Source organism: Schistocerca serialis, chromosome 12 (genome assembly GCF_023864345.2).
Source record: "Schistocerca serialis cubense isolate TAMUIC-IGC-003099 chromosome 12, iqSchSeri2.2, whole genome shotgun sequence".
Classification (NCBI taxonomy): Eukaryota; Metazoa; Arthropoda; class Insecta; order Orthoptera; family Acrididae; genus Schistocerca; species Schistocerca serialis.
Window position 1 is genome coordinate 31,784,147 of NC_064649.1, and position 27,498 is coordinate 31,811,644.

At 43.6% G+C, this 27,498-nt stretch overlaps 2 protein-coding genes across 3 annotated transcripts in view; one reads left to right on the forward strand and one right to left on the reverse strand.

Moving 5' to 3' along the window:
- The window catches only part of LOC126428178 (sorting nexin-4-like), an 84,318-nt gene extending 60,221 nt beyond the window's left edge, over nucleotides 1-24,097 (reverse strand). For both annotated transcript variants that reach the window (XM_050090092.1, XM_050090093.1), the window contains exons 1-3: nucleotides 23,961-24,097; nucleotides 19,876-19,982; nucleotides 1,988-2,204 (exon numbers count right to left, since the gene is read on the reverse strand). In XM_050090092.1, coding sequence (XP_049946049.1) covers nucleotides 1,988-2,204; nucleotides 19,876-19,982; nucleotides 23,961-24,035 — 399 coding nt within the window. In that variant the 5' untranslated portion in view covers nucleotides 24,036-24,097. The remainder of the gene's footprint in view (nucleotides 1-1,987; nucleotides 2,205-19,875; nucleotides 19,983-23,960) is intronic.
- A 244-nt stretch (nucleotides 24,098-24,341) lies between these two features.
- The window catches only part of LOC126428414 (calcium-binding mitochondrial carrier protein Aralar1), a 704,653-nt gene continuing 701,496 nt past the window's right edge, over nucleotides 24,342-27,498 (forward strand). The window contains exons 1-2 of the mRNA XM_050090338.1: nucleotides 24,342-24,410; nucleotides 24,524-24,589. Coding sequence (XP_049946295.1) covers nucleotides 24,375-24,410; nucleotides 24,524-24,589 — 102 coding nt within the window. The 5' untranslated portion in view covers nucleotides 24,342-24,374. The remainder of the gene's footprint in view (nucleotides 24,411-24,523; nucleotides 24,590-27,498) is intronic.

Consider the following 27,498-nt stretch of genomic DNA (forward strand, 5'->3'; position numbering starts at 1 on the left):
TAATATTGGTTTCTGATAAATACCTATTTTAGGAGATCACATTGTAGTAGATAGACTGATACAATGTCTGTGACATTGGACAGGTCTGAAGCAAAAACAGACTTGCAAAGTGAATGCCTTAATGTAAGGACACATTTGTAAAAAAACACACTGCACATACAATTATTGCACATTATTACTTAAAATGGTGGAGTTTATTACACTGGTTAGATATTAATCTAACAGTGAACAAACTGAGCTGCGCACCTAATTTTATGGCCTGTGTTTTTATTTGAGGCAAATGAGTCCATTAAACATAGTCTGCAAATTTTAGAGGTCCTTAGAAAGTAAACAAACAACACATTCACAACTTGGAGGAGATCATGCAGTGAAAGATAAGTACAACAAATTGCTTTGAACAGTTTTGCAATTATTGCTGCAAAGAAGTTTGTTGTGCAAAACTCACAACCTGTAAGTGCACTCACAAGTTACAGAAAAGAAAGATGAATGCTCTATCAGCATGTATTGACCAATTTAACAGTAAAAGAGCTAGCTACAGAAGAACAGAAAATGTGGTAGAAGCAGACCTCATGGAACAGCATCTTGGGTAAAGACTAATTTAGGAACATGTGAGGCAATACTGACACTGGTTTATCTTACAAGACAGGTTGAAGACAAGTAAACCTACATTTACAGCATTTGCAGATTAACAGAAAACTGCTGACCTGAAAACAATTTTTGAAATTTTGAAGGTAACAGGGATAAAATACAGGGACTGAAAGGTCATCTACAGCTTATACAGAAAACCGACAGCAATTGTAACAGCTGAAGGACATGAAATGGAAGCAGTGGTTGAGAAGAGAGTGAGGCATAGTTATAGCCTATGCTCAATGTTATCCAGTCTGGACAATGAGCAGACAGTAAAGGAAACAAAGGAGAAATTTGGAAAGGTAATTAAAGTTGAGGAAGAATTAGTAAAAACTTTGAGATTTGCCTGTGACCTTGTAAATCTACCAGAGACAGAGCACTTGAATAGAATAGATAGTACTTTGACAAGACTCACACTGACATCAACAGAAGAAAAACTAGGGTAATGGAATGTAGTAAAATTCAGTCTGGCTGTTTTATAGGAATTAGGTGAGTTTTGTCATTTGGACAGCTAAACAAATGATGACTGAAATAGAGAGAATATAAAATGCTGACTGCCAACGGAAAGAAAAGCGTTTCAACAAGAGAAACAAGTTAACATCTGATAAAAATTTAAGTACTGGGATGCCTTTTCTGAGAGAATTTTCCTAGAGTGTACTATAGATGGAAGTGAAACATGAACAATAATCAGTATAGAAAACAACAGAGTACAAGCATTTGAAATGTAGTGCAACAGAAAAACAGTGAATATGTGACAAAATCAAGCAACTATTGGGAGCTTGGTGGAATTTTTATAATCAAAGTTATTGATTATATTATGCAAGTGTTCTTATTAGAGTAATTTATGACAATGTACATTCATGAATCGTGTGCAATACTGCCACTAACACGTTAATAACTTCTTGTCAGTTCGCCATCCCAAAAACAGTGATCAGTTACTGCCTTCAGTCCCCCAAAAACATCCTCATTCATATGAGCACTATTTGTGGCATAAGTTATCAAATTTCTATTATCCATGTCTAGTGTAGGATTCAAACTAACTAAACTCTTAATTCCAAGCTTTCAAAATGTGAGACTTCTTTAACTACAGAAAAAGTTGATCTAGTAGTGATCAGAACACTATTTAACAGTCCCGTCAGACCATACCCTTGGGAAACTGAACAGTTCTAGCATTTTCGAGTCATTAATTCAATTTCTAGTATCCTTGTCAACTGTCAACATTAATAATTACAGTTTCATCTCTTAAATCATTAAATTCAGAACCGGTGTTTCTTCTTGGAAAGCAGTCAGTAACGTGTGGGACGAGGAAACTACAAGACTTTTTCCATCCACAAATAAAAAGTAGACTCTCGCAACTAACCTCGAGACCAGCTCGCCGTCTATCGACGAAATCAGGGTCAAAGGTGTCCGAGGCTGCTTTCTGCCACGGATACAGAACTTTCTTCTCAGGTAGTGGAGGCAGAACGATGTAAGGATACTCCAGCTCGAGGTATGTCCTCAGAAGAACAAATTCCGAGTAACGCCGCCAGACACTGCTTATGCGACTATATGCACCATTCCAGTCTGGGTCTGTTACTCTGAAAATTTAAAAATTCACCACAGTTTTATGAATTTGAAAACTTAAATTAAAATAAAATGGTAAGCACTAAACACACCTTCGAAAAGTGCTGCCTCTGAGGAGCTTTACAATTGTAAATTCACAGCAAATTCACTACATCAATAAAAATGAATATTACCAGGCCATATGTCGAATAATCCAACTTACATTATCTGTGAAGTTAAGAAAAAGACTAGAATGAAACTACATAAACTAATCGTTGCATTACTATTACTGGAGCAATCGGAGATAAAGGTGATGGGTACACAACACCTCAAATACAATAATTTATCAATGACACTAGTGGTTGAGCTAGGTGGCTGTGATTTAAACTCCTTGAAGAAATACAGCAATCGTGCTCTCCTACATGTCAAATGAAAACCGAACACCCACCACAATGGGACTACGGAATGGTTCCAGTCAAAAGTAGTCATCATAGGCATTAAGACCCACCAGAAAATGAGATGACCAATTCCTGTTTCATAAAATGTGGTCAGCCACTGACGGATCCCCAACTGCACCCACTTCTGTACTTCCTCATCTGACTGAAACAGATGTCCATGCACGCCTTGCTTTGGGATGCTAAAGATGTAAAAGTCACACAGTGAAAGACCCGGGCTGTATGAAGGATGTTGCAGTGTTTCCCATCCAAATTGGTAAGCGTAGCCTTTCTCTGATTGGCTATTTGGGGACAGGCATTATCATGCAACAGGATGATTCTGTCTAACAATGTTCTGACTGCCCAAGGAGAAATAGGAAAACCAACAGGGGGAAACATCTCACATCTTCCCCAGCTGTTCACACAAGTTCCAGTAAGGTCATGATGACCCCCGTCAACTGCAGCGGCCCAAGGTAAAGCCTGACTTCACACTGCCAATCGGAGAAGGGCTATACTTCAGTGATTTGGTTGGGAAACACAGCAACATCCTCCGTACAAACCGGATCTTTTACCATGTAGTTTTCACATATATGACGATCTGAAGAAAGACATGCACAGATGTAAATTTCAGTCAGTTGAGCATGTGCAGGGGTACGTGCAGTTGTGGATCTGTCGGCAGCCAACTGCACTCCACGAAACAGGAATTGATTGTCTCATCTCCCAACGAGATAAATGTCTTATCACTTGTGTTATTACTTTTGAATGGAACAATCCCATGGGCCTTTTGTGGTGGGTATTCTGTTTTCATTTGACTGCTCCTTATAGCTTTATTTTTATACTAACATGTATTTTGGGTTTTCAATTATCTTCATTTGGTGTAACATTTATATAAGGTGCGCCAATGAGAATGTACAGTTTACATTGTGGGCTTCTTTTAATTGGTCACATTATTGCTCAGCTATTATCTATAGATGATGTTATTAGTAAAAATTTAACATTTAATGAAACTGTGAGTGTAGCCTTAAGTCCATGAATCTTGATTCGCTGTTGAGCATTAATAACTAAACATTTCCAACAATATCACGCTGTTAATCCTGACAAAAGATCTTTATCTACATCCACACAAGTTTCAACTGACATCATCTACACTGGGACTAAAATAAAGTGTTTGATAGTGAAGCATGGAAGGGATGACGTGGTTGGTTCACTGTTACGTGCATGCACAATAGGATTTTGGTAGCTGCAGCTGTGCAGTCCCATGCTTAATATGTTCAAAATCCCCCCCCCCCCCCCCCCCCTCAACATGCACTACTGAGATCACTTTGCATATCGTAATGGCCGCACCACTTCCTTAAGTAATTGCACACTTAGCTTCACACACTCCGTAGAAGAAACATACTGTGCAAAGAAACAAATCACAACAATTATACAACAGTCTGCAACCGTCCTATACAGTTGACATGTAACCCGCAGCAGAGGTAGAAACCAGAGTAATATGACAACAGGTTACAGGACAGGAGGTGTGACCAAACGCTCACTCTGATTTGTTGTTGCAATGGTAGCTGTACCTTAGTGTCTGTCACTTTGTTATTCTCAGCCAGATATATTGCAACTGACCATTTGCAACAGTGTGAATTCGACGATGTCGGAAAACCAAAAGTGTGGATGATAGTTTTGAGAGGAATGTGAATGTAAACAATGAGGCACATTTCCAACAGGGCAGATATAGCTTATTGCAGTCCAAAAACATTCTAGAGTACATCATAAATTCCTGAATCTTACTATCTTATGTATATAATGGAGAGTAGTTCCAGGTCAATACTTCGGATATCGTAATATTTGCTCAAGCTCTCTGCTTGTAGACATCTACAGCATGGCAAGTTAAGTGTTTTCCTCATATTTATTAAATTTCGTGTGTGTTTTTCTTTTTAATCTCACTTTTTTGTAAGTGTAAATTCATTCAGTCTGTAGTGCAGTAGCTGTCCAATTGTTTTGTTTTGAAGGTAACCATATGCCCTTTCAGTAAGGCAGGTAGTCAGTCAGTCAGTCTCCAGCTCTTGGCTTACACACTTCTACAGAGCGGCAAGTTAAGTATCTTTTTCTGTGTTTTCCTATTAGTATATTTATCAAATTTCGTGCATGTTTCTTTATTTAAGAGGTTCAATCTTGCGTTTTTGTAAGGGTGAATTGATTCAGTCTGTAGAACAATAGTTGCTCACTTAACAGCCGGCTACATGGCTCATTAACACATTAGTGTCCATTGGTAACACATCAGGCGCGTAGCAAGTTGCGTATCTAGGATTCTATCTGCTTCTATAATTTCCTTCTTCATTTAGTCTTGCTAGGATGGTTAGGGTGTTCGCAGAAGCAGGAGGAACTAGCCGCTGTTCACGAACAGCTGAATGTGTTTTCGGCTATAGTCAGTCACCTTCAGGCTGCTGTCTCGGGGTGTAGCAGTGGCAGAGAATCTGGCATATCGTAGGTGTCAGTTGTTTTGGCCACAGGCTCTGCTCCCGAGTCCCTCCTAGTGCCCCAATGTGGTGGACTCATGCTCACCGCAGGTTGAGCGGAGAGTGGTAACAAGCCCGTGTAGCTCGGGGCAGAGGGTCAATGTGAAGAATGGCCGCCTGGCCTTGACCAGTCACCCTGTGAATGGACAGGTGGCTGCTCCTTCAGGAGGGTCCGAGCAGACACATGAGGGGGAGAGTTTACTAGTTATTGAGAGGTCCAATGTTAGGTGCGTTAAGGAACCCTTTAGGCAGATAGCGTTCAGGGCTGGAAAGAAAGCCAACGTGCACTCTGTATATCTGCCAGAGGGTCTCATCCAAGATACGTAGGCAGCCTTGCCTGTGGCTATCAAGTCAATTACAAAGATGACACGGTTTTAATAGGGTGTGAACTAGGTACCAATGCATGCTCTGCAGTGTGCTCCCATTTAGCCACAAGGTCGGTAAGGAGTTTTTGTGGTAGGGCATTCTATTCCTAAACCAACATGGTTGACAACTGCTGTACGGTCCGATTCATGTAGACATGCTGCAATATGTCTTCCCAACAGACCCTCCACATGCTCAATGGGATTTAAGTCAGGACAACGGGCAGGCCAATCCGATTGCTGAATATCCTCTCGTTCCGAGACAACCTCCACCTGTGCTGTCCGCTATGATACCACATTGTCATCAATAAAAATGAAGTCTTAGCCAATACTACTGTTGAAAAGACATGCATGGAGAAGAAGTACAGTGCCACAATAACAATGACCAGTGAGTGTACCTTGTTCAATGATTTTGAAATTACTGTGCCCATGCATCATTACACCTCTTCCCACCCTAACACCTGGACCACCAAAACAATCATATCTGACAACGCTGGATGTACCATCATATGGAGAGGTGGAAAAACACAACACACCCAGGAACATTGTCAACCACTATTATTTCGATGGTGCACGTGTTATGATGCCAGGAGGCATGATGTTGCATGAGCATACTGACCTCAAAATCTGAACAAACGACACTCACTGGTCAATATTATAGCGATATTTCCTCCCCCCCCCCCCCCCACGATATGTCTTCAGTGCTGCATTCAGCTGCTACTGCTACATTTTTATGGCTCACAACGTGTATCTGCATCAAACAGTGGAGGAGCAGCAGCTCTTGGAACAAGAGGATATTTGCGGAATGGACTAGTACACCCATTCCCTCAGACTTACATGTCATCAAATACATGTGGGATAAATACTACAGTGCATCCAAACCTAGCGACAACCATCCAGCACTTGATAACTATGGTGTAGGAATGTAACACCCCACCATAAGAACGCCTTACCAATGTTGTGGCAAAGATCAGACCAGGTTGCATAGCATGCAGTGCCATCCATAGCGATCACGTACCCTTTTAAAAGCCATGTCATTTATAACACCCTGGGACCATCATGAATCGTGCTGACATCAGTTTAATTATTGTATTTGAATAAAAGTGCCTTTCTGTTTGTCTCATTGTGTATTTCTTCCAGTTAACTTCTGTATTGTACCGTTGCACTTCTTTCTATATATGATCCAAGTTTCACCAAACTATGTGACACACAATGTGGAAGATACTGCTGTCCTTAAGTCGCAAACACCAGTATATAATTACTAGAACTTTGACAATATCATCACATGATAATGACAGCACTGTTCACTTTCCAATTAATGGGGGTCACAGTTAGTTGATGATGAGAATTCATCTGGAGCATCCTCAAGTGTAGTAACATAAAAGTAATAATTTTTAATGGAGAAGTGTGTAACTGTCGTATAGCAGTTTCTGGCAACTCTCAGACATTTCTAATTTCAATGGAATCCAGAACTGTAGGAGTGTTTACTGATTTAATTTGGATCAAAGTAGTGAAATGGTGTAATGATATGAGGGTATTTCAGAAAGTAAAGATACACCGTACGCCAGAGGAACAGAAGAGTTTTGGGGAGCACGTTGGCAACACTGGTGTTAACCTTGAACCATTAGCTTTCTCCTTGCGGTCATTTGGCAGTTGAATGTTGCTTCTGGTTGGAGTAGGTCATGTTTAAAATGGCTGCGTCAATTCAGAATCCTGCCAAATGCGAAGTGCGCTCCGTCATACGTTTTCTTCATGCAAAAGGTCAGCGACCAGCAGATATTCACAAAGAAATTATTTCTGTTTATGGGAACATTATGAATCGACAAAATGTAACAGAATGGTGTCGTCATTTCTTTGAAGGTAGGACTGATGTTCATGACGAACAAAGAACAGGTCAGCCATTTGTGATCTTTGATGCCCTTCTTCGGAGAACAGAGGAAGCAATTCGTGTGAATAGACGTCTCACTTGAAAGAATTGCATCAGATCATACCGGACGTGTCAATGACAACTCTTTATGATGTTGTGACTGTCAAGTTAGGGTACAGGAAATTATGTGTGCGCTGGGTTCCAAAACTGTTAACGGAAGAACACAAAAAGAAAAGGATGGGCTTTGCACTCAACTTCCTCACACGCTATGCTGAAGCAGGTGACGAGTTCCTTGATCACATTGTGACAGGTGACGGGACACAGGTTTATCACCACACCTGAATCCAAGCAACAGCGAATGCAATGGCGCCATTCGAATTCGCCAAAAGCCAAGAAATGCAAAACGTTGATTTCAGCAAAGAAAATCATGGCTTCTGTTTTTTGGAACAGACAAGGCATTCTTCTGTTGGAATTTATGCCTCACGGAACAACAATTAATGCTGCTCCATGTTGCCAGACTTTGAAACGTCTTCGAAGGGCAATTCAAAACAAACGCAGGGGAATGCTGACAAGTGGAGTTCACTTGCTTCATGACAATGCTCGGCCTCACACAGCGCTCGTAACCAAAGCACTACTCAAACAATTCAAATAGGACATATTGGACCATCCGCCATACAGCCCGGACCTTACGCCCACCGACTTCCATGTCTTCCATTACCTGAAGTCACATCTTGGTGGAAAATCATTCCATGACGATAAAGAGATCAAAAGATGAAGTTGAAATTTGGTTCCGACAACAGGGGGCAAACTTCTGTGACTGTGGGATACAAAAGTCTGTGCACCGACTTAACAAATGTTTGGATAATGGGGGTGATTATGTCAAAAAATAACAAATAATCCAGTTAATAAGATGTAACTGACATTTTCTAAATAAATGTTCTATGTAAGGACTGCGAACCATTGTATCTTCACTTTTCGAAATGCCCTCATATTAACTAACAGATAGGCTGTTAATGATGAGTTGATTCCACAACTATAACTCAAAATTATTAGCTCACAGAAGACGGTTCACAACTCACAGGTACAGAAATTAAGGCCTGCACAGCGCTTTTGTCCTTAATTATTGGCTTATGGAACCACCAATTAATTGTATATCATAGGCTGGGAAGTTGTTCAGTGGATAAGCTAAAGCTCAAAGTGGTGAAATATTTTTTCCAAGATTACAGGAGAGAAAATTTTAATTGATACCACACATGACCAAGCGGGGTACAGTGAGGTGACAAAAGTCATGGGATACTTCCTAATATGTTGGCCCTCCTGTTGCCTGGCACAGTGCAGCAACTAAATGTGGCACGGACTCAACAAGTCGTCGGAAGTCCCCTGCAGAAATATTGAACTGTGGTGCCTCTATAGTTGTCCATAACTGTGAAAGTGTCACCGGTTGGTTGGTTGGTTTGGGGGATTAAAGGGACCAGACTGCCATGGTCATCGGTCCCTTTTTCCAAAGACAAAGAACACCCACAGAGAATAAAAACAAGTAACAGAAGAGATCACAGACGACACAGAACAAGAGATACTGAGACAAAGACAAGACAAAACAAACTAAAACCACACAGAGTGTGACGGTGGTTGGCCGACCATAGACATAAAAAGGAAAGGCCAACCACTGAGAAACACATTAAAAAAATCAGTGTAAAACCATAGGCCAAAGGCCAGAATCAACACAAATCATTAAAAGAAAACAGAAACACTCAGAGTAAATGATAAAATCCCCCTGCCCGAATAAAACGTAAAACTGAGTCAGCCATAGTGGAGTCGTCTGTTAAAAGGGCAGGGAGCGTAGCAGGCAGCGCAAATGTCTGCCTGACCACAGCTAAAAGGGGGCAGGCCAGCAAAATGTGGGCCACTGTCAAAGCTGCCCCACAGCGACATAGAGGAGGGTCCTCCCGGCGCAGTAGATAACTGTGTGTCAGCCGGGAGTGGCCAATGCGGAGCCGGCAAAGAACTACTGAGTCCCTGCGAGTGGCTCGCAGGGATGACCGCCACACAGCCGTCGTCTCCTTGACAGCACGGAGTTTATTGCGCATTGTCAATTCCCGCCATTCAGCGTCCCATAGCGCCAAGATTTTGCGGCGGAAGACTGCCCGCAAATCAGTCTCTGGGAGGCCAACGTCCAGAGATGGCTTGCTGGTGGCCTCTTTCGCCAGGCGGTCAACATGTTCGTTACCCGGGATACCGACATGACCGGGGGTCCACACAAAGACCACAGAGCGGCCGCAACAGGCGAGAGTATGCAGAGACTCGTGGATAGCCATCACCAGACGAGAACGAGGGAAACACTGGTCGAGAGCTCGTAAACCGCTCAGGGAATCGCTACAGATAACAAAGGACTCACCTGAGCAGGAGCGGATATACTCTAGGGCACGAAGGATGGCGACCAGTTCAGCAGTGTAAACGCTGCAGCCATCCGGCAAGGAACGTTGTTCGGAATGGTCCCCTAGAGTGAGCGCATATCCGACACGACCAGCAACCATCGAACCGTCAGTGTAAACAACACCAGAGCCCTGATACGTGGCCAGGATGGAATAAAAGCGGCGGCGGAAGGCCTCAGTAGGGACTGAGTCCTTAGGGCCCTGTGCCAAGTCGAGCCGAAGGCTAGGGCGACGAACACACCATGGGGGTGTATGCAAAGTAGCCCGGAAAGGAGGTGGAACAGTGAAACCCTGGAGCCCAGAGACAAGCTCTTTGACGCGGACCGCTATTGTACAACCAGACCGCGGCCGACGTTCTGGCATACGGACGACCGACCGCGGGAACAGGAGGCGATAGTTTGGATGCCCGGGCGAGCTTAGTACATGGGCAGCATAAGCGGCCAGCAAACGTTGGCGTCGGAACCGCAGTGGAGGTACACCTGCCTCCACTAGTACGCTGTCCACAGGGCTGGTGCGGAAAGCACCAGTGGCAAGGCGTATCCCGCTGTGGAGAATCGGGTCCAGCACCCGTAACGCAGATGGGGATGCTGAGCCATAAGCCAGGCTCCCATAATCCAGACGGGACTGGATTAACGCCTGGTAGAGCCGCAACAGTGTAGAGCGGTCGGCGCCCCAGCGGGTGTTGCTCAAGCATCTCAGAGCGTTTAGATGCCGCCAACACGTCTGTTTAAGCTGCCGGATATGAGGCAGCCAAGTCAACCGGGCATCGAAAACCACCCCCAAAAACCTGTGGGTCTCCACCACAGCAAGGAGTTCGTCGGCAAGATAAAGCCGCGGCTCAGGATGGACTGTTCGGCGCCGGCAGAAATGCATAACGCAGGTCTTGGCTGCCGAAAACTGAAACCCATGCGCTACAGCCCAAGACTGCGCCTTACGGATAGCGCCCTGTAGCTGACGTTCAACAGCTGCAATGCCAGTAGAGCTGTAATAAAGGCAGAAGTCGTCAGCATACAGGGAAGCGGAGACAGAATGTCCCACGGCCGCAGCAAGCCCGTTAATGGCTATTAAAAACAGACAGACACTTAAAACAGAGCCCTGTGGCACACCGTTCTCCTGGGCGTGGGAGGAACTATACGAGGCCGCGACTTGCACGCGGAAGGTACGACACGACAGAAAATTGCGGATAAAAATCGGCAGAGGACCCCGAAGACCCCATCCATGAAGCGTAGAAAGAATGTGATGACGCCATGTCGTATCGTACGCCTTCCGCATGTCGAAAAAGACAGCGACCAGGTGCTGACGGCGGGAAAAGGCAGTACGGATGGCCGACTCCAGGCTCACCAGATTGTCGGCGGCGGAGCGGCCTTTACGGAACCCACCCTGAGATGGAGCCAGAAGGCCCCGAGACTCCAGTACCCAATGCAAGCGCCGGCTCACCATCCGTTCAAGCAACTTGCAAAGAACGTTGGTGAGGCTAATGGGACGGTAGCTGTCCACCTCCAGAGGGTTCTTTCCAGGCTTCAAAACGGGGATGACAATGCCTTCCCGCCACTGCGACGGAAACTCCCCCTCGACCCAAAGACGGTTGTAAAGATCGAGAAGGCGCCGCTGGCAGTCCACTGAAAGGTGTTTCAGCATCTGACAGTGGATGCCATCTGGCCCAGGAGCGGTATCAGGGCAAGCAGCGAGGGCACTGCGAAATTCCCACTCACTAAATGGAGCATTGTAAGATTCTGGGTGGTTGGTGCGAAACGAAAGGCTCCGACGTTCCATCCGCTCTTTAATGGAGCGGAAGGCCTGGGGGTAATTCGCAGAAGCGGAACTCATACCAAAATGCTCTGCTAAGCGATTGGCAATGACGTCGGAGTCAGTACAAACTGCTCCATTCAGGGAGAGCGCAGGGACGCTGGCAGGTGGCCGATAGCCGTAGACGCGTCGAATCTTGGCCCAGACCTGCGAGGGAGCGACATGGAGGCCAATGGTGGACACATACCGCTCCCAGCACTCCTTCTTGCCTTGGCGGATAAGGAGGCGGGCTCGCGCACGCAGCCGTTTGAAGGCGATAAGGTGGTCGAGGGAGGGGTGTCGCTTGTGACGCTGGAGCGCCCGCCGGCGATCTTTAATCGCTTCAGCGATCTCAGGCGACCACCAAGGCACAGCCTTCCGCCGAGGGGACCCACAGGAATGGGGAATGGCAGATTCGGCGGCAGTAACGATGCCGGTGGTGACCGATTGAACCACCGCATCAATGTCATCGGTAGAGAGAGGCTCAAAAGCGGCAGTGGAGGAGAACAAGTCCCAGTCAGCCTTATTCATAGCCCATCTGCTAGGGCGCCCAGAAGAGTGGCGCTGTGGTAGTGACAAAAAGATCGGAAAATGGTCACTACCACACAGGTCGTCATGCACACTCCATTGGACAGACGGTAAGAGGCTATGGCTACAGATTGAAAGGTCAATGGCGGAGTAGGTGCCATGCGCCACACTGAAGTGTGTGAAGGCACCATCATTTAACAGCGAGAGATCGAGCTGCGACAAGAAATGCTCAATGATGGCGCCTCGACCTGTTGCCACTGACCCACCCCACAGAGGGTTATGGGCGTTGAAGTCGCCCAATAGCAGGAAAGGTGGCGGCAATTGGGCGACCAGTGCAGCCAGGACATGCTGCGAGACATCACCATCCGGTGGAATGTAAAGACTGCAGACGGTAACAGCCTGTGGCGTCCACACGCGTACAGCGACAGCCTCTAAAGGCGTCTGGAGAGGGACAGATTCGCTGTGCAGAGTGTGAAGGACATAAATGCAGACGCCACCAGACACCCTTTCATAAGCTGCTCGGTTCTTGTAATAACCCCGATAGCCACGGAGGGCGGGGGTTCGCATCGCCGGAAACCAAGTTTCCTGGAGAGCAATGCAGAAGAAAGGGCGAAGGCTGAGAAGTTGGCGGAGCTCAGCTAAATGGTGGAAAAAACCGCTGCAGTTCCACTGGAGGATGGTATTGTCCATGGCTGAGAAAGGCGTGACAGGACGGGGAAGGCAGATTACGCCGCTGGGTCACCTGCTGCCTCCGATTGAGCACCCGTGCTAGTGTTATCCATGGCGTCTGAGGGACCGGCGAGTTCTAGGTCCTCAGCGGACGCCAGGATCTCCACCTCGTCCTCAGACGCAGAGCTGTAAGGTGGCGGTGGGGTGGCTGCCACCGCGAGTTCCTTGGGCTTAGAGCTCTTCTTCTTTGATTTCTCACGCTGCTCCTTGGGTTTAACTGGCTGGGAGGGCTTCACCGATTCAGTCTCCGGGACTGAGGAGGATCGTGAAGCCCGTCGACCAGCTGAATGCGGGCACTTACGCCACTGGCGGTCGTCAGCCTTCCCACTGGTGGAAACCTGGGAAGGGAGGGACCCGAGGGACCCCTTGCGAGCGTGAGAAGCCGAAGAAGTTGGACACTTCTCCGGCTTAGAAGCAGGGACGGACGTCCCTGATGGGGGGGATGGTGTTGCCCCTGAGGTAGGTGGCGCAGGAGCAACCCGGTGGGTAGAGCCCCCCACTGGCAAGGGGGCAGGAGGAGTCTTACTGGTTATCGAGCTGGCTGGAAGTCGTGAAACTGATGGGGCGGGCACAGGTGTCGTAGCGGCGGCGTAGGATGACGTCATTCGCACGGGATGTAATCGGTCGTATTTCCGCTTGGCTTCAGTATAAGTCAGTCGGTCCAGGGTCTTATATTCCATGATTGTGCGTTCTTTCTGGAAGATTCTGCAGTCTGGCGAGCAAGGTGAATGGTGCTCCCCGCAGTTGACACAGATGGGAGGCGGGGCACATGGAGTATCGGGATGAGACGGGCGTCCGCAATCTCGACATGTGAGGCTGGAAGTGCAGCGGGAAGACATATGGCCAAACTTCCAGCACTTGAAGCACCGCATCGGGGGAGGAATATAGGGCCTGACGTCACATCGGTAGACCATCACCTTGACCTTTTCCGGTAACGTATCACCCTCGAAGGCCAAGATGAAGGCACCGGTAGCTATCTGATTTTCCTTCGGACCCCGATGAACGCGCCGGACGAAATGTACACCTCTGCGCTCTAAGTTGGCGCGCAGCTCGTCATCAGACTGCAAAAGAAGGTCCTTATGGTAAATAACTCCCTGGACCATATTTAAACTCTTATGCGGTGTGATCGTAACAGCAACATCCCCCAACTTATCACAAGCAAGTAACCGTCGCGACTGGGCAGAGGATGCCGTTTGGATCAGGACCGATCCAGAGCGCATTTTTGACAAGCCCTCCACCTCCCCAAACTTGTCCTCTAAATGCTCGACGAAGAACTGAGGCTTGGTTGAGAGAAAAGACTCCCCATCAGCTCTCGTACAAACTAAGAATCGGGGCGAATAAGTGCTACTGCCATCCTGAGATTTACGTTCCTCCCACGGCGTGGCCAGAGAGGGGAACGTTTTCGGATTATACTTTTCAGCATTAAATTGAGCCCGAGAACGCTTAGAGACTGCTGGCGGCTGGCCGCCAGCGACAGATGATGTACCACGCTTCATTGCGGGTCATCCGCCCTGATGCCACCTACTCCGACCAAGGGCCCTCCCCACGGGCGCCACCCAGCCACAGCAAAGGCCACCTGGCAGGATGGCCATTGCCGGGAGTCCCGATGCCCCAGGGAGATGGGCATCTACTCCTTGGCATACGTGGGGAGTGAACGGCGCAGGCATCAGTAGAGCGATCCCTGTGTTGTCAGGGGGCTACAACCAAGAGGGTACATGGCGACCCCACCACAACGGACTGGCTACCGTGCTGGATCTTAGGTGCAAAAATGGCCAAGGTCGTCGTCACAGTTAAAAGAAACACTGCAGAGTGCAGCGTGGTAATCGCCCATGAGATCGAAAACGAGCGGGACACCATCGCAACGACGAGAAAGACGGCAATAGGTCTAATTGCACGAAGGATACAGTGCACCATGTAAGGTGCCCTTCCCCAATTGGCTCGCTCTTCGGAATAATTTGGATAGATGGAGGTCAAACCCGAGAGGGGACCATCACATAAGGCCGAAACGTTTGAGACTCCTTTTAGTCGCCTCTTACGACAGGCAGGAATACCGCGGGCCTATTCTAACCCCCGAACCCGCAGGGGGCTGAAAGTGTCACCGGTGCAGGATTTTGTGCACAAAGTCACCTCTTGATTATGTCCCATAAATGTTCTGTGGGATTTGTGTTGGCCGATCTGCTCGGCCAAATCATTCAGTTGAATTGTCCAGAATGTTCTTCAAACCAGCTGTGAACAATTATGATACGGTGACATGGTGAATTGTCACCCATAAAAATTCCATGAACGGCTGCAAATGGACTCCAGGTAACTGAACGTAATCCATTCCGTATGAACACAGCCTACACCATTATGAAGTTCCCACCAGTTTGTGCAGTGCCTTGTTGACAACTTGGGTCAATGGCTTTGTTGTGTGTACACCACACTAACCCAACCATCAGCTCTTACCAACTGAAATTGGGACTCATCTGATCAGGGCACAGTTGTCTGTGATCCAACTGATATGGTCACTAGCCCTCGGGAGGCGCTGCAGGCAGTGTCGTGCTGTTAGCAAAGGCACTCTTGTCAGTTTCTGATGCTGTAGCCCATTAACGCCAAATTTCACTGCACTACCCTAACGGATATGTTCAGCTCGTTGTATGTCTCACATTGATTTCTGCAATTATTTCACACAGTGTTGCTTATCTGTTAGCACTGACAACTCTAAACAAATGCCGCTGCTCTCACTTCTTAAAGTAGGGCTGTCTGCCACTGTGTTGTCCATGATGAGAGGTGATGCCTGAAATTTGGTACTCTCAGCACATCTAGGAATATTGAATTTCCTAACAATTTCCAAAATGGAATGTCGTATGTTTCTGGCTCCATTCTGCATTCACAGTCTGTCAGTTCCCATTGTGTAGCCATAATCGGGTCACAATCCTTTTCACCTGCGTCGCCTGAGTACAAGAGACTATCTAAGCAGCCAACGTCACAGGACTTCTTTCTCACTACTCAAAATATTCCTATTCTCAAGTTTCTTAGACATTATTCTCAGAGCTCATATTTAGCTTAATTCTTGTAATAAAACTGCGGAAAGGCTAAATCTGAACTCCTGGACAGAACTCTGAACTGTTATCCTCCTGAATGCAACACCAACCAGTGTGACCTTACTCTAATTAGAAACATATATCAGAAGTACACAAAAAGAAAGCCTCTCACTACAATAGACAAATTGTTCTCTCCTTAAACAGAGAAGAGGAAATTCATTGCAAGCATTTATTGTCTTCAAGTCTAATTTCTAATTTCAAAGATTATCATGTGTCCAATTCCTGTGCAAGAATTCCTCACAACAGTTGAGAACTTTTCTAAGTAACTTGTTATTTAGTCATATTTTGAATCTGCCTGTGTTTTTATTAATTCTTCAGTTTCCAATTTCTTCAAACCAGCATACTGTAAACTATGAACTCACTTGTTCAAGACCAAGTGGTTTTGGCTCACACGGTCATCCCGAACTTAATCTATACACAAACAAAATAAATACTTCCACATTTAGATTCCACAATGAGCTGTTGATTCTCCCAATTAATAAATTGGAGAAAGCTGATAGGTTACTATAATTCAGATCAGAATTACATCTATTACAGCATTCTTGAAAGCAATGACTGATTGATCTTTAGATGATGATACTTTCCCCACTGGTAGAGGTAAGATAAGAATCCAGCACTGATATAAGCTCTGTTGTCCCTGGAAAGCCAGCAATGAATGTGTAACAATAGATGTCCATGGAGAAAGATGGGGTGGGGGTGGGGTGTCCTGTGATGGCAGAATGATCCACAAATGGATTTCCAGCTAGGGTCAGCAGTTATTGCTGACACAATCAGTTTTACATTATAAGTTTCAAGATACATACAATCAAAATAATGAAAGAAAACTTAGTTTGTCCATAGTTCACTACTTTTCTCAAAAGCAATGAGAGGTTGAATATAACGAAAAATTACCTATATTGTTATAATCTAGGATTATACAACTGTTTGGACGCTACGAATGGTCAGTACTAAAGGGTGAAAACTAAGGATGAAGATCTATTTTCTGTGTAACGGTGCCCATTTCCAAGGACCCCACGCAGATAAAGGCATATTATGTAGACAAAGGCAGCAGATCAACTACTTTCTTTTTTTATAATAAGTTATGAAAGAATTATGGTTAAGTTTTTAATTTATTGCTGTTGCCATAATTTCCTTTCTTTTATTATTTCACAAGAATGGCAGACAAATGTTTGATCTTTTAAAGCAAATGAAGTATTACACTTCATTTCACCTCACTTCATGAAATATTACCAGACTAGGGTTGATGCCATTCTGCAACACAACAGATGTCCCACAACAGTGAGGAATTATCATACAGACCAGATGGGAGAGAGCCTTGCACACTGCACGTGTTGGTCCACCATCTAATAGGCTATGCCATACAACAGGTAAATGACAGTCTCAGCAATGCTTTGCCAATTCTGACACCAAGTTTGTTGCTTGTTTATAACTGTCAGCAATATTATTAAAATAGCACCAATTGCTTGTCTCATTTTCTCTAATGACCCAATATTTCAAAACATTAAAAATTTTATGACCGAACATTATTCCATTCTTAAATGAAGTTTTATTCAAAAACAAAAAAGAAAAAACAAGAAATCAGTACTGCTGTTATAGTACATTTATATCCTGTTTTTTCTTTATCTGGCACTAACAAAAACTAAAAAAATCTTGTTATAACAGACCAGCCAAATGCTGAAAAATACAGTCATTCAGAAATAAAATACCAGTATCAGCTATAATTGGCCAGTTTTTCCTGTCCCTATCTCCAGCTAAAAAGAAATCAGTGAAAGAGAAAAGAGCACTGTAGCATGACCGGTAGATAATTACTTCTACAACACACAACAGAATACGTGAAAGTGGACTCAGCCTGGAGGATGGGTTGAAGACTGTAGAGCTTTACTAGGCTTGTACCTAATGGAGTTGGTTTGCCCTCTACTTTGTGATTTATGCCCGCCTAGCCAGGTATATAGAAATAACGACACTTGAATGGAATTTAGTTACCGCAAGAAACATGGTGTAATGTAGCATAGACTCACGACCACAATTCAACAAGAAAAATGGTCCACATGATTCTTCAGGTATGCCATATATCCATATAAAGCCGCTCACTGATGATTACATCATGTAGAGATATTACATTACGGGGTTGACAGTTACTGTTTTGCCATTGCTGTTCCAAATAGTTCCAGATATTTTCTCTGGGATTAAGGTCAGATGATTTAGCAAGCCAGTCAAGGTGTGATTAGGTGCCTCAGTGTACATCACACCAGGAAGGTTTGCATACAGATCTGTAAACAGGACTGTTATAATCTTGAAAGACATGACTATCCACAGCATACTCAATGTGGAGAGGTAGAAGGAAAGACAAATTGGAAATCAAATATCTTGAAATGAACTTCCCGGTTTACATTTGTGGTAACAGACCAGAACAGACGATAACTGAAGCATTTGAGATATAATACTACAGAAGAACACCAGAAATTAGGTGCACTGACACGATAACAAATGAGGAGGTCCTTCATAGTACAGGCAAAGAAAGGAACCAAAACACTGACAAGGAGAAGAGAGACAGTGTTAAGACATCAGGGAATAACTTCCATAGTACTAGAGACATGTAGAGAGTAAGAACTGTAGGGGAAGACAGACTGGAATACTTACAGCAAATAACTGAGAATGTGGGTTGCAAGTGCTACTCTGAGATAATAGGGAAGGAATCTACATCTACATTTATAATCCGCAAGCCACCCAATGAGGTGTGGCAGAGGGCACTTTACATGACAGTGTCATTACCTCCCTTTTCTGTTCCAGTCACATACGGTTCACGGGAAGAACAACTGCCACAAAGTCACATAAAAAAACTGAATGAGTGGACCCTAGTCAGTGTATACTCCCACCCAAAACCGCTTCTGGCTGAAGAACGCCCTCCACACACTGCAAGTTAAACAACCCATTGCGCTGTTGGTGCACCTGACAGTTCACACAATTTGAAAAAGAGGCAAAAAAGCAACTTGTTAGGCCACACTAAAGGCCTCCAATCAGCTACTGCCCATGTGGTTTTTGGTCCTGTAAGATGTGGTGCTTCATGTGCTGCAGTGATCAACGCATCTTGTGAGATACACAATTCCAAATGTTTTTGCAATTCCATTTGATGTGTTAGCTCACAAACTTGTTGAGACGAACAACGATACAATGACAGCAGAAACTGCTAGGGAGTCAAATTGAGTGTCACTCACAACACCAACAAACCTACCAACTTCGCTCTTCATGTAGTTGCAGGCACTTTTACACATGAAAGCTTCTTTCATCCATTCAGTCATATCCCTATGCTGAGCCATTTACTGTGCTGATCAAGTACAACAGACTGGCACACACATACCACTTCACTGCTGTGGAGCATCCCACCACTGCCCGAGATCAGTTCTGTATCATCTATTACATTCTCAAGCGATCAGTGTACTATTCAGTAGTTGGTTGCAACAAAAAGAGTTTCATTGCAAATGACAGTGGTATACTGCAAATAGCTATTGAAGGAGTTATAGTTTAATGTAGACTGCATAATGATGCAACTTGGCATTCAATCATTACCAGAGGTCAAATAAAGACAACCAACAAAAGAAAACAATAGAACTCCAGTTGAAGCCACAGACCTTCGGATCTGTAGTTGTAATAGAATATTTAAATTTATGAAATGTCTTATATAAATACTTACGTGTAAAGTGTATTATTGTAACCTTAAATATGTATGCCTTGAAATGACTTTCAGCCTGTATATTTATAACTTGACTTGTCCAATGTCTTATGCATAAGCTGCTATGTAGACAACAGGACCAACAAAAAATACAATACAATACTGAGCCATTCATCATACAGTGTAACGAAGACACAAACTTAACCTTCAGTCATTGACCATTTTACCATGGCAAAATAACTCAAGACATAGACAGACAACACAACACTGTTTCACATATTATACACAGATCATTGACATACTCACTTAGTCTCTATTAAATAGACAGTATAGAAGTCCCGGATGTTGAGTGCTCCATTCTCTCTCTTCTCTGCCTCCGTTACAGATATTTCCATGTGATCTATAAGTGTGTCCTGCAAAAATGGAGATAATGAAACTTTACAATTCTTTCAATATATCAACTGCCAGAAAAAAAGTTACTGCATTAAGTTTATTTATTTTAATATGCAGTCTTCCCAAAAAGGATCTGAAATAACAATAACTCCAAACAACATGTGTAGTAACCCATCCACGCATATTATAATTTGAAGTTTCCTTCTGAGGTCTTTGTCTGCATGTTCAGGCTAATCTTAAGAACTAATGTAAAAGCAATATTATGAAAAGGATAGTTGCTACTCACCATATAGCAGAGATGATTCCCCAAATACTTCAACATGTATGCTAACATTACATCTGTAGTAAGAACTGTAGACCACCACCTAAAAATTGATCCAACCTTATAGTCCTATCTGCTGAAAAAAAGCTCCACCACTTGTTTTGAACCACAAGAGTTACCTGGCAGAAGGACTTCGATAGCTTTCAGAGTCATCCACATAAAAACCTTGCCACAGAGACCCCATTCCAGAAATCCTGTGGGATCTCCAGTTTCTCCTCAAATCCTAAGACATACCGCAGAACCTCTCCCCAGAGTCCATCTCTCTCCTCACCCCCACAACTCCCCGCACTCCTACCTTCTACACGCTTCATAAAGTCCATAAACCCAACCACCCAGGACGCACCATTGTGGCAGTTACCGTGTCCCCACTGAAAGAATCTTTGCTCTCTTGGACAAACACTTTCAGCCTATTACCCTGAATCTACCCTCCTACATAAAAGATACAACCATTTCCTCTCCACAGTTCCTGTTCCTTTACCACATGCTACCCTGCTCGTCACTACCGATGCCACCTTCCTTTACACTAACAGCTCTAAAGCCCACGGGCTTACCGCTACTGAATGCGACCTTTCCCAACGCCTGACAGATTCCAAAACTACAACCTCCTTCCTAGTCACCATGACCAACTATATCCTCGCCCACAATTATTTCTCTTTCAAAGGTATCACCTACAAACAAATCTGGGTATGGCTACGGGCATCCATGTGGCACCATCCTACACTAACCTATTCATGTGCCATATACAGGAATCCTTCCTAAACACCCAGAATCTGAAATCTCTCACCTGGTTCAGATTCATTGATGACATCTTTGCGACCTGGATCAAGGGTGAGGACACCCTGTCAACATTCCTCCACAACCTCAACACCTTCTCCCACATCCGCTTCATTTGGTCCTCCTCAACCCAAAAAGCCACTTCCATTGATGTTGACCTCTACCTCAAAGATGGCTACATCAGTAGCTCTGTCCATATCACATCTACCAACCAACAGCAAAACTTCCACTTTGACAGTTGCCACCCAGACCATACCAAGAAGTCCCTTCCAGACAGCCAAGCCACCCACGGCAGCCATATTTGTAGTGATGAGCATTCTCCCTGTTGCTTCAGTCATATAAGTTATGAGTATTGTCAAAAGCACCAGTCAGTGTTTTTTATACTATACAAGGCACAGATTTACACTCGAGTAGCATGCAACAGTGCTTTACTTGTAAGAATCCCAGAGTGAACATTGTTACTACCAGGCCTCTCTCTGTATCAGAAAGATGTGAGAGTGCTGCCACCCCAGCCAAGTATACGGTTTTCTATGTTGAGGAGTAGATGACAAGTCATATGTTTAGTTTATATGACATTTCTTGTGCATGGTGGCCTAAACTGTGTTAGCTAGAGGTACATAGATAGGTCTAGAGATGGCAATCCACCAAGGGGAATGATATTTTAGGTTTATCAGACCTATGCATGGATTATGATGAGAATTGAGTCTGTACTTACCAACCATAGTCCGATATCTAGGTTAAGTTGAAAGGTAACATTGCAATTTGTTTCAACCACTGAAAGTATCATGACAATCTTTCTTTTTGTACACTTTCCCAGTCCATAGCTAAACTTGCATCTATGAGAAAAACCATCTTCCCACTATGGTCTAAAGAATCTACAATACATACATCACTTAATCTCTGTGTACAGTCAGAGTTCTGTGTATTGATTTACATCAACCATGGTGTGCCACGGAATTTGGATTTCCTTAATAACCCTAGTGTCATTTTCTTTCGCAAAAACTAGAACCATTACTATCTGTGATACTTGACTTTCATTACAGTCGGTCAGAAACAAACTGTTACTGTAAACTGTTGACTATGTGAAAATTACCTCTATTAAAAAAAAAAGCCCAAATATTAGCCCATTTACTCTGTTTGCTACTTCCTAAAAAAATCTTGAGGTATCATTTTATACAGGCACTAATGGAATCTAGAATATGCAAACCAGCATCCGGCCATCCTGATTTATTAGGTTTAATACTGTGATTTCCCTAAATCGCTTCAGGCAAATGCTGGGATGGTTTCTTTGTAAGGGGATGGCCAATTTCCTTCCCCATTCTTCCCTAATCTGATGTTTGATCACCTTCTCCAAAGCAGCCAATCAACCATCTAGCATATACTAGAAATGATTATTTTGTTTCTTGACACTATATGCCGATAAAGCACACAATGAAGCAAATTTTATCAACTAATCAACTAGTGACAAGTCTCCAAATAAAATAAAAACAAACAATAACTTTCAGTTGCAAACACACTGTATAACTGGAGCAGAGCAAACAACAAAACACCATATTCTATATTATGGGAGTGGGAGGGGCTGGGAGATGCCCAGGACAGTGGGTGGGATGGATAGGGGGAGGGACACTTTTTCAGACATGAAGACACACCTGCAACCAGTATATACCTATTACACTATCTGCAGGTAATCTGCATACACAAACTTTTTATGATGTGGAGAGTACTGTGTATAAATAATTTGAAAGGGTCATTCAAGACTCAATGACACTTCCATACACCACCACGCCCATACAGTAAATACTTTATGACTGAACATGGCTGTTAAATCATTAACTTATGGAATTTTGGTATCACTCATTAATGAACAGTCACACAAATTACTTTCGTTTGCTTACACTTGTTGCTGCAATTTCCAGTGGATGGTTAGCTTACAACAGGCCTAACCACTTTCTAGTTGTTAAATTCAAATACACGAGTATTAGTGTTTTGCATTTAGCCTATAAGTTCTGAATGACCAAAAGTATGAGAAGACCTCAGAACAATAGTGGAGCTCAGTAAGAATTGCAACAAAAACTAGTAGTAACTGCAAGTTTATTTACTGGATCCATTTTGTAACTGCCGGAACACAAGCGAAATGGAAACTCTGTGTACACGATAACACAATGTACCATAACATCCAAACGTTCACATCCCCGATATCATCCAATGAGAGCCTGCTAATATGACTATTGTTCCGATCATCCAAACTATGCAGTATTACCGCTGGAAAAACGCGTAATTTAACAGTATTTGCGGCGGATGGGTGCTCTCATGGGAATTACGCTAATGCGTTGTCTCTGAATAGAAACACGAGTACAGTATTCCCAAAGAAGCCATATAACTAATCCGCAACGACGCAGCTGCTCGTATTCATTTCTTATAAATTGAATGAAATTCTGATGTGTTACAAACTAATTTTATACTGGGGTGAAACAGGTGACAAGTCATGTTTATGGTCCAATAAATAATTCATTTATTTCAATTTGCGAGCTTCGACTATTGACCTCTAAGGTTTGACAACTAGCTGCAAAAAAATGTGACCCTTCATCAACGCAAGGCGTACATTTCTTACATCAAAATATAATATATATGTACATTCTTGTCATTACAACAGAGTCGCTGTTGTTTACCTAGTTACATTTAAGAAATCAAATTTTATGCTGATACAATTATTTCAAACGCACATTTCGAATGTATACGATTCTAAGTCATGCCCCGGTTTTTCCTATCTGTGAAACAGCATTAAATTACAAAGTCCTCGTAGTGAGTTTAAAAGAAAGTGCTACTCCCACTGCTGTGGCTACACCCCCCTCGGCGCCTTATTACGAATAAAATTGTATTTGACATTGCGGTTCGTACTAACCCTCTTTTCATGGCGATTTAACTGGGTATTTGCATTTTCTTTCTCGTGTAAATCTTTCTTAATCTTGTCTTCCATTGTCTTGAAGTAATTCACACATAAACTATAACAAACTTTACCGTTACACGAGCAAGTGACAGCTACTCCAGAGATGTTGATCGTCAGGTGCCAGGTAAATCTAGGTCAGAAGCGGCAAAGACATTTCATTGATGATCGATATCGCGGCTGACATTGCTGGTTATACAAATAAAAAATATTACTAATAGACAACAGTTTTACTGTAACTTGGTTTTATTGTAGAATTAAGAAATGCAAATGCTGGGGAAAAAGTGTCGAATCTCGTGACATTAAATTTCACTGACAGATGAGTGAAAGGATGAGTGGAGTATCTGGCATTTAGTCTCAGACACGCACAGTATGGCCGCATCCGGTACGACAAATTCATTACTGGAGGTAAAATACGGAATTGTGTGTGGAAAATGAAGTACTGAACTCTATTTTACAGTAAAAGAACTCGTATCTGGTGTGTAAGAGACTAAAAACTTCAGTTTTGTGCTGTTTTATAGGGCTCCGAACTGGGAATGCTGGAATGGTTTTTCAACAGTATCTTCGTTCGTGCGTCCTGTCAAGAGGTAGGTAAGTTTGGCACAAATTGTCACCATATGTCGCAAAGTTAAACGACAGAATAAAACAGAGCATTCAAAATAGCAAATTAATCAATATGTCCCTTACTTGGCTTTAAAGTATCACACATTACTTGCGGAAATGCGATTTATTAGTCTCTTGACAGGCGCGGGATATCAAACGTGGTTCCGACCTGTCAAAAACACGGTACCTCGAAACGCTCAATTGTAAGTACTGAGGACTTATGGTAAGGCATTTCTGGGTGGGAATAAATGAATTAATCTGCTTCTATCATTTGCGCCTGAAGAAAATAGCGTAAGATGTTAATATTGTACCTTCTAAGACTTCTGCTTGCCACTGTCAAAAGTAAGAAAGTCACAGTTTCCTCGCTGCCTACAGCAATTTATGAACGTTATACGTTACTCGGTCGATGTTCCAATTATTTCTCTGTCGATGCTACGAGTGTTGTCAGAAAAGGGGCATAATGAAAATTTTCTGTCGCGTTAGTACGTGGTTTTCACTGGCTGCTGTTCCACTGTCTGCGTGATTCACGCCTGTGGTACTCACAAGTGAACTATATTGGTCGTCTGATGTAACGTACTTATGAAAGTTGTTTGTACTCTGATTACTCCTCAGTTCTTATACTGATCCCTTACTATTCGTCCTCTATAACAGTGTGGGAATACAATCTGGATTCAGTACTTTATGCAAAGTACTCATACGCGTACTTCTGCAAGTGAGGAAAGATGTTACAAGGGTAAGAATGTATGAAAACATGATACTTATGCCAGCTGTAGCGTGAGTCTGTAGTTTCAGCCGTACATAATAACTAGTTAGGTTTGTTTCTCCTTATATAGATCTTTCTGGAAACTAATCCTGTCGTAAAACTGTTGGTAAATAAATGACCTAGGAGTTCCTGCAGGGGCTACAGTTTTAAGAAACCATATAAACGCAAACCATGTGCTATGTAGTGAGAAATTTTCTATTTGTTTAGTGGCGGTGCCTGGTAGCAGATCAATTAAGGGCGGAATTAATTACAAACTCTTAGCAGAAGCAACGGCGCTTGGAGTAGTCTTCAACTGCATGAAACTACTGTGCTGCTATAACTGATGTAATCTCCGCTACTCTCCCGTAAATAAAATGCTGTTATCCCTATATACTTAGGAAATACCTATTTGTATTGTACAAGCAATCACGTCTGCTGTTGTGGAGGTACGATTTTATGTTTACTTAACATTCAGTGTGAGTACACTATTTAGTCAGTAACCATTGGAAAAATTGGAATTTCATAAACTTAGACATGAGAATATGAAGATAATTGAACATTGTTCCTTCAGTACGCAGTAAACAAAGACAAGCTTAATTTCTAATCGCCGAAGTAAAAAGATAAATAAATGAAATATAATAGTCAAGTTTGTGAAATCAGTAGTATTTCAGATGTAGGCGTTTCTAAGTAAAATGGTGAGTGCATCTTTATTGACATACGAATGAATCCCCAACAACATTACGTCCGTAGTTCAAGAGTTAAAACGTTGAAATATTTTCCATAACAGTATATTAAGTGAAATCTTACCTAGTTTATGACTAGACATGGTTTGCGTTTATATGCTTTCTTAGAATTGTGGTACCTGCGGGCACTCATGGGTCATTTATTTACCAACGGGCTATCCCGACAATATGGTCTTTAAATAAGCTCTTGTCCGGCTGCGAAAAAAAAAAAAAATGCAAATAATTGAAATTGCGTAATTAGCTCCTTTTTCGAAGTGATGAGGTGGGGTCAGAAGGGTGGTGTTGGAACATCTCACTTTAATTACTGGACGCTCCGTAATTTGTGCGATGGTTAGTGCTGTTACATTGCTCTAGAAGTTAGGAGTGGTTTCTTGCGTAGCAGTATTTATCGAGTTCAGAGTCGTTGCTGTGAGTAATTGTTTTGTCGGTTGTATTTTGCCGAATTTGCGTTAACGCTGCTTGCAGCAGTTTGTTCACCTTGCAATGAAACAATTCTTTTCCTATGAGGGAATTCTTGTACTGAATATGCTAGAAATTGAAACTGGATGCCGATTTGGGATTTGAACGCAGCTGTTAGTCGTCATTTGCCATACTGCATACCTTCGCGAAGAAAGATCTAATTTATCGCCACTAAGCTTCTTTCTGCTAGTACTTCAGAAGCAGCCACGATAAAGACACCGCATACGTTACCGTCGATTTTTAGCTGATAGTGTAGCTAGAAATGTGCGGCGATTGCGGTCCGCACCGAGAACAATTTCCATGTGGGGTCACAGAACTTGCTAGGTTCTGTTCCACGAACTGTAAAACAAATATTTTTGTTTTCGTCTCGTTACGTTCCTGAAATTTGTTGGGCAACTAGAAGGCTTAAGGCCCCCCCCACATACGTACCAGTCTCCAGCCATCCTGATTTAGGTTTCCCGTGATTTCCCTAAATCGCTGCAGGCAAATGCCGGGATGGTTCCTTTGAAAGGGCACGACCGATTTCCTTCCCTAACCCGAGCATGAGCTCCGTCTCCAATGACCTCGTTGTCGACGGGACGTTAAACACTAACCACCACCACCATACGTACCAATTTATCGGGCAGTCGGTCGCCCGATCAACCAATTTCGTATCAGTCTCCACACGTCCCAACCAGCTGCACTAGTACGTGACTACAGCGCCACCCTGTTGTGATGATTTGTGTAGCTGACGTTCATTGAGTTTATGTTGTAGGAGATCCTGATTGGTTTTGCACAGATGTTTTACACAGGAATTTGCCTAGGCGGTTTCAGAGACCACAAGGCTAAAAAAAAAAAAAAGAAAAAAAAAAGAAAATGCCGAGAGACAGCTGTGGGCAAAGAAGTGGCTAATGCAAGGAAAGAAATTCACCGACGTTCTGTCACTTAAGCAGCTGGAAGCCGATGACTT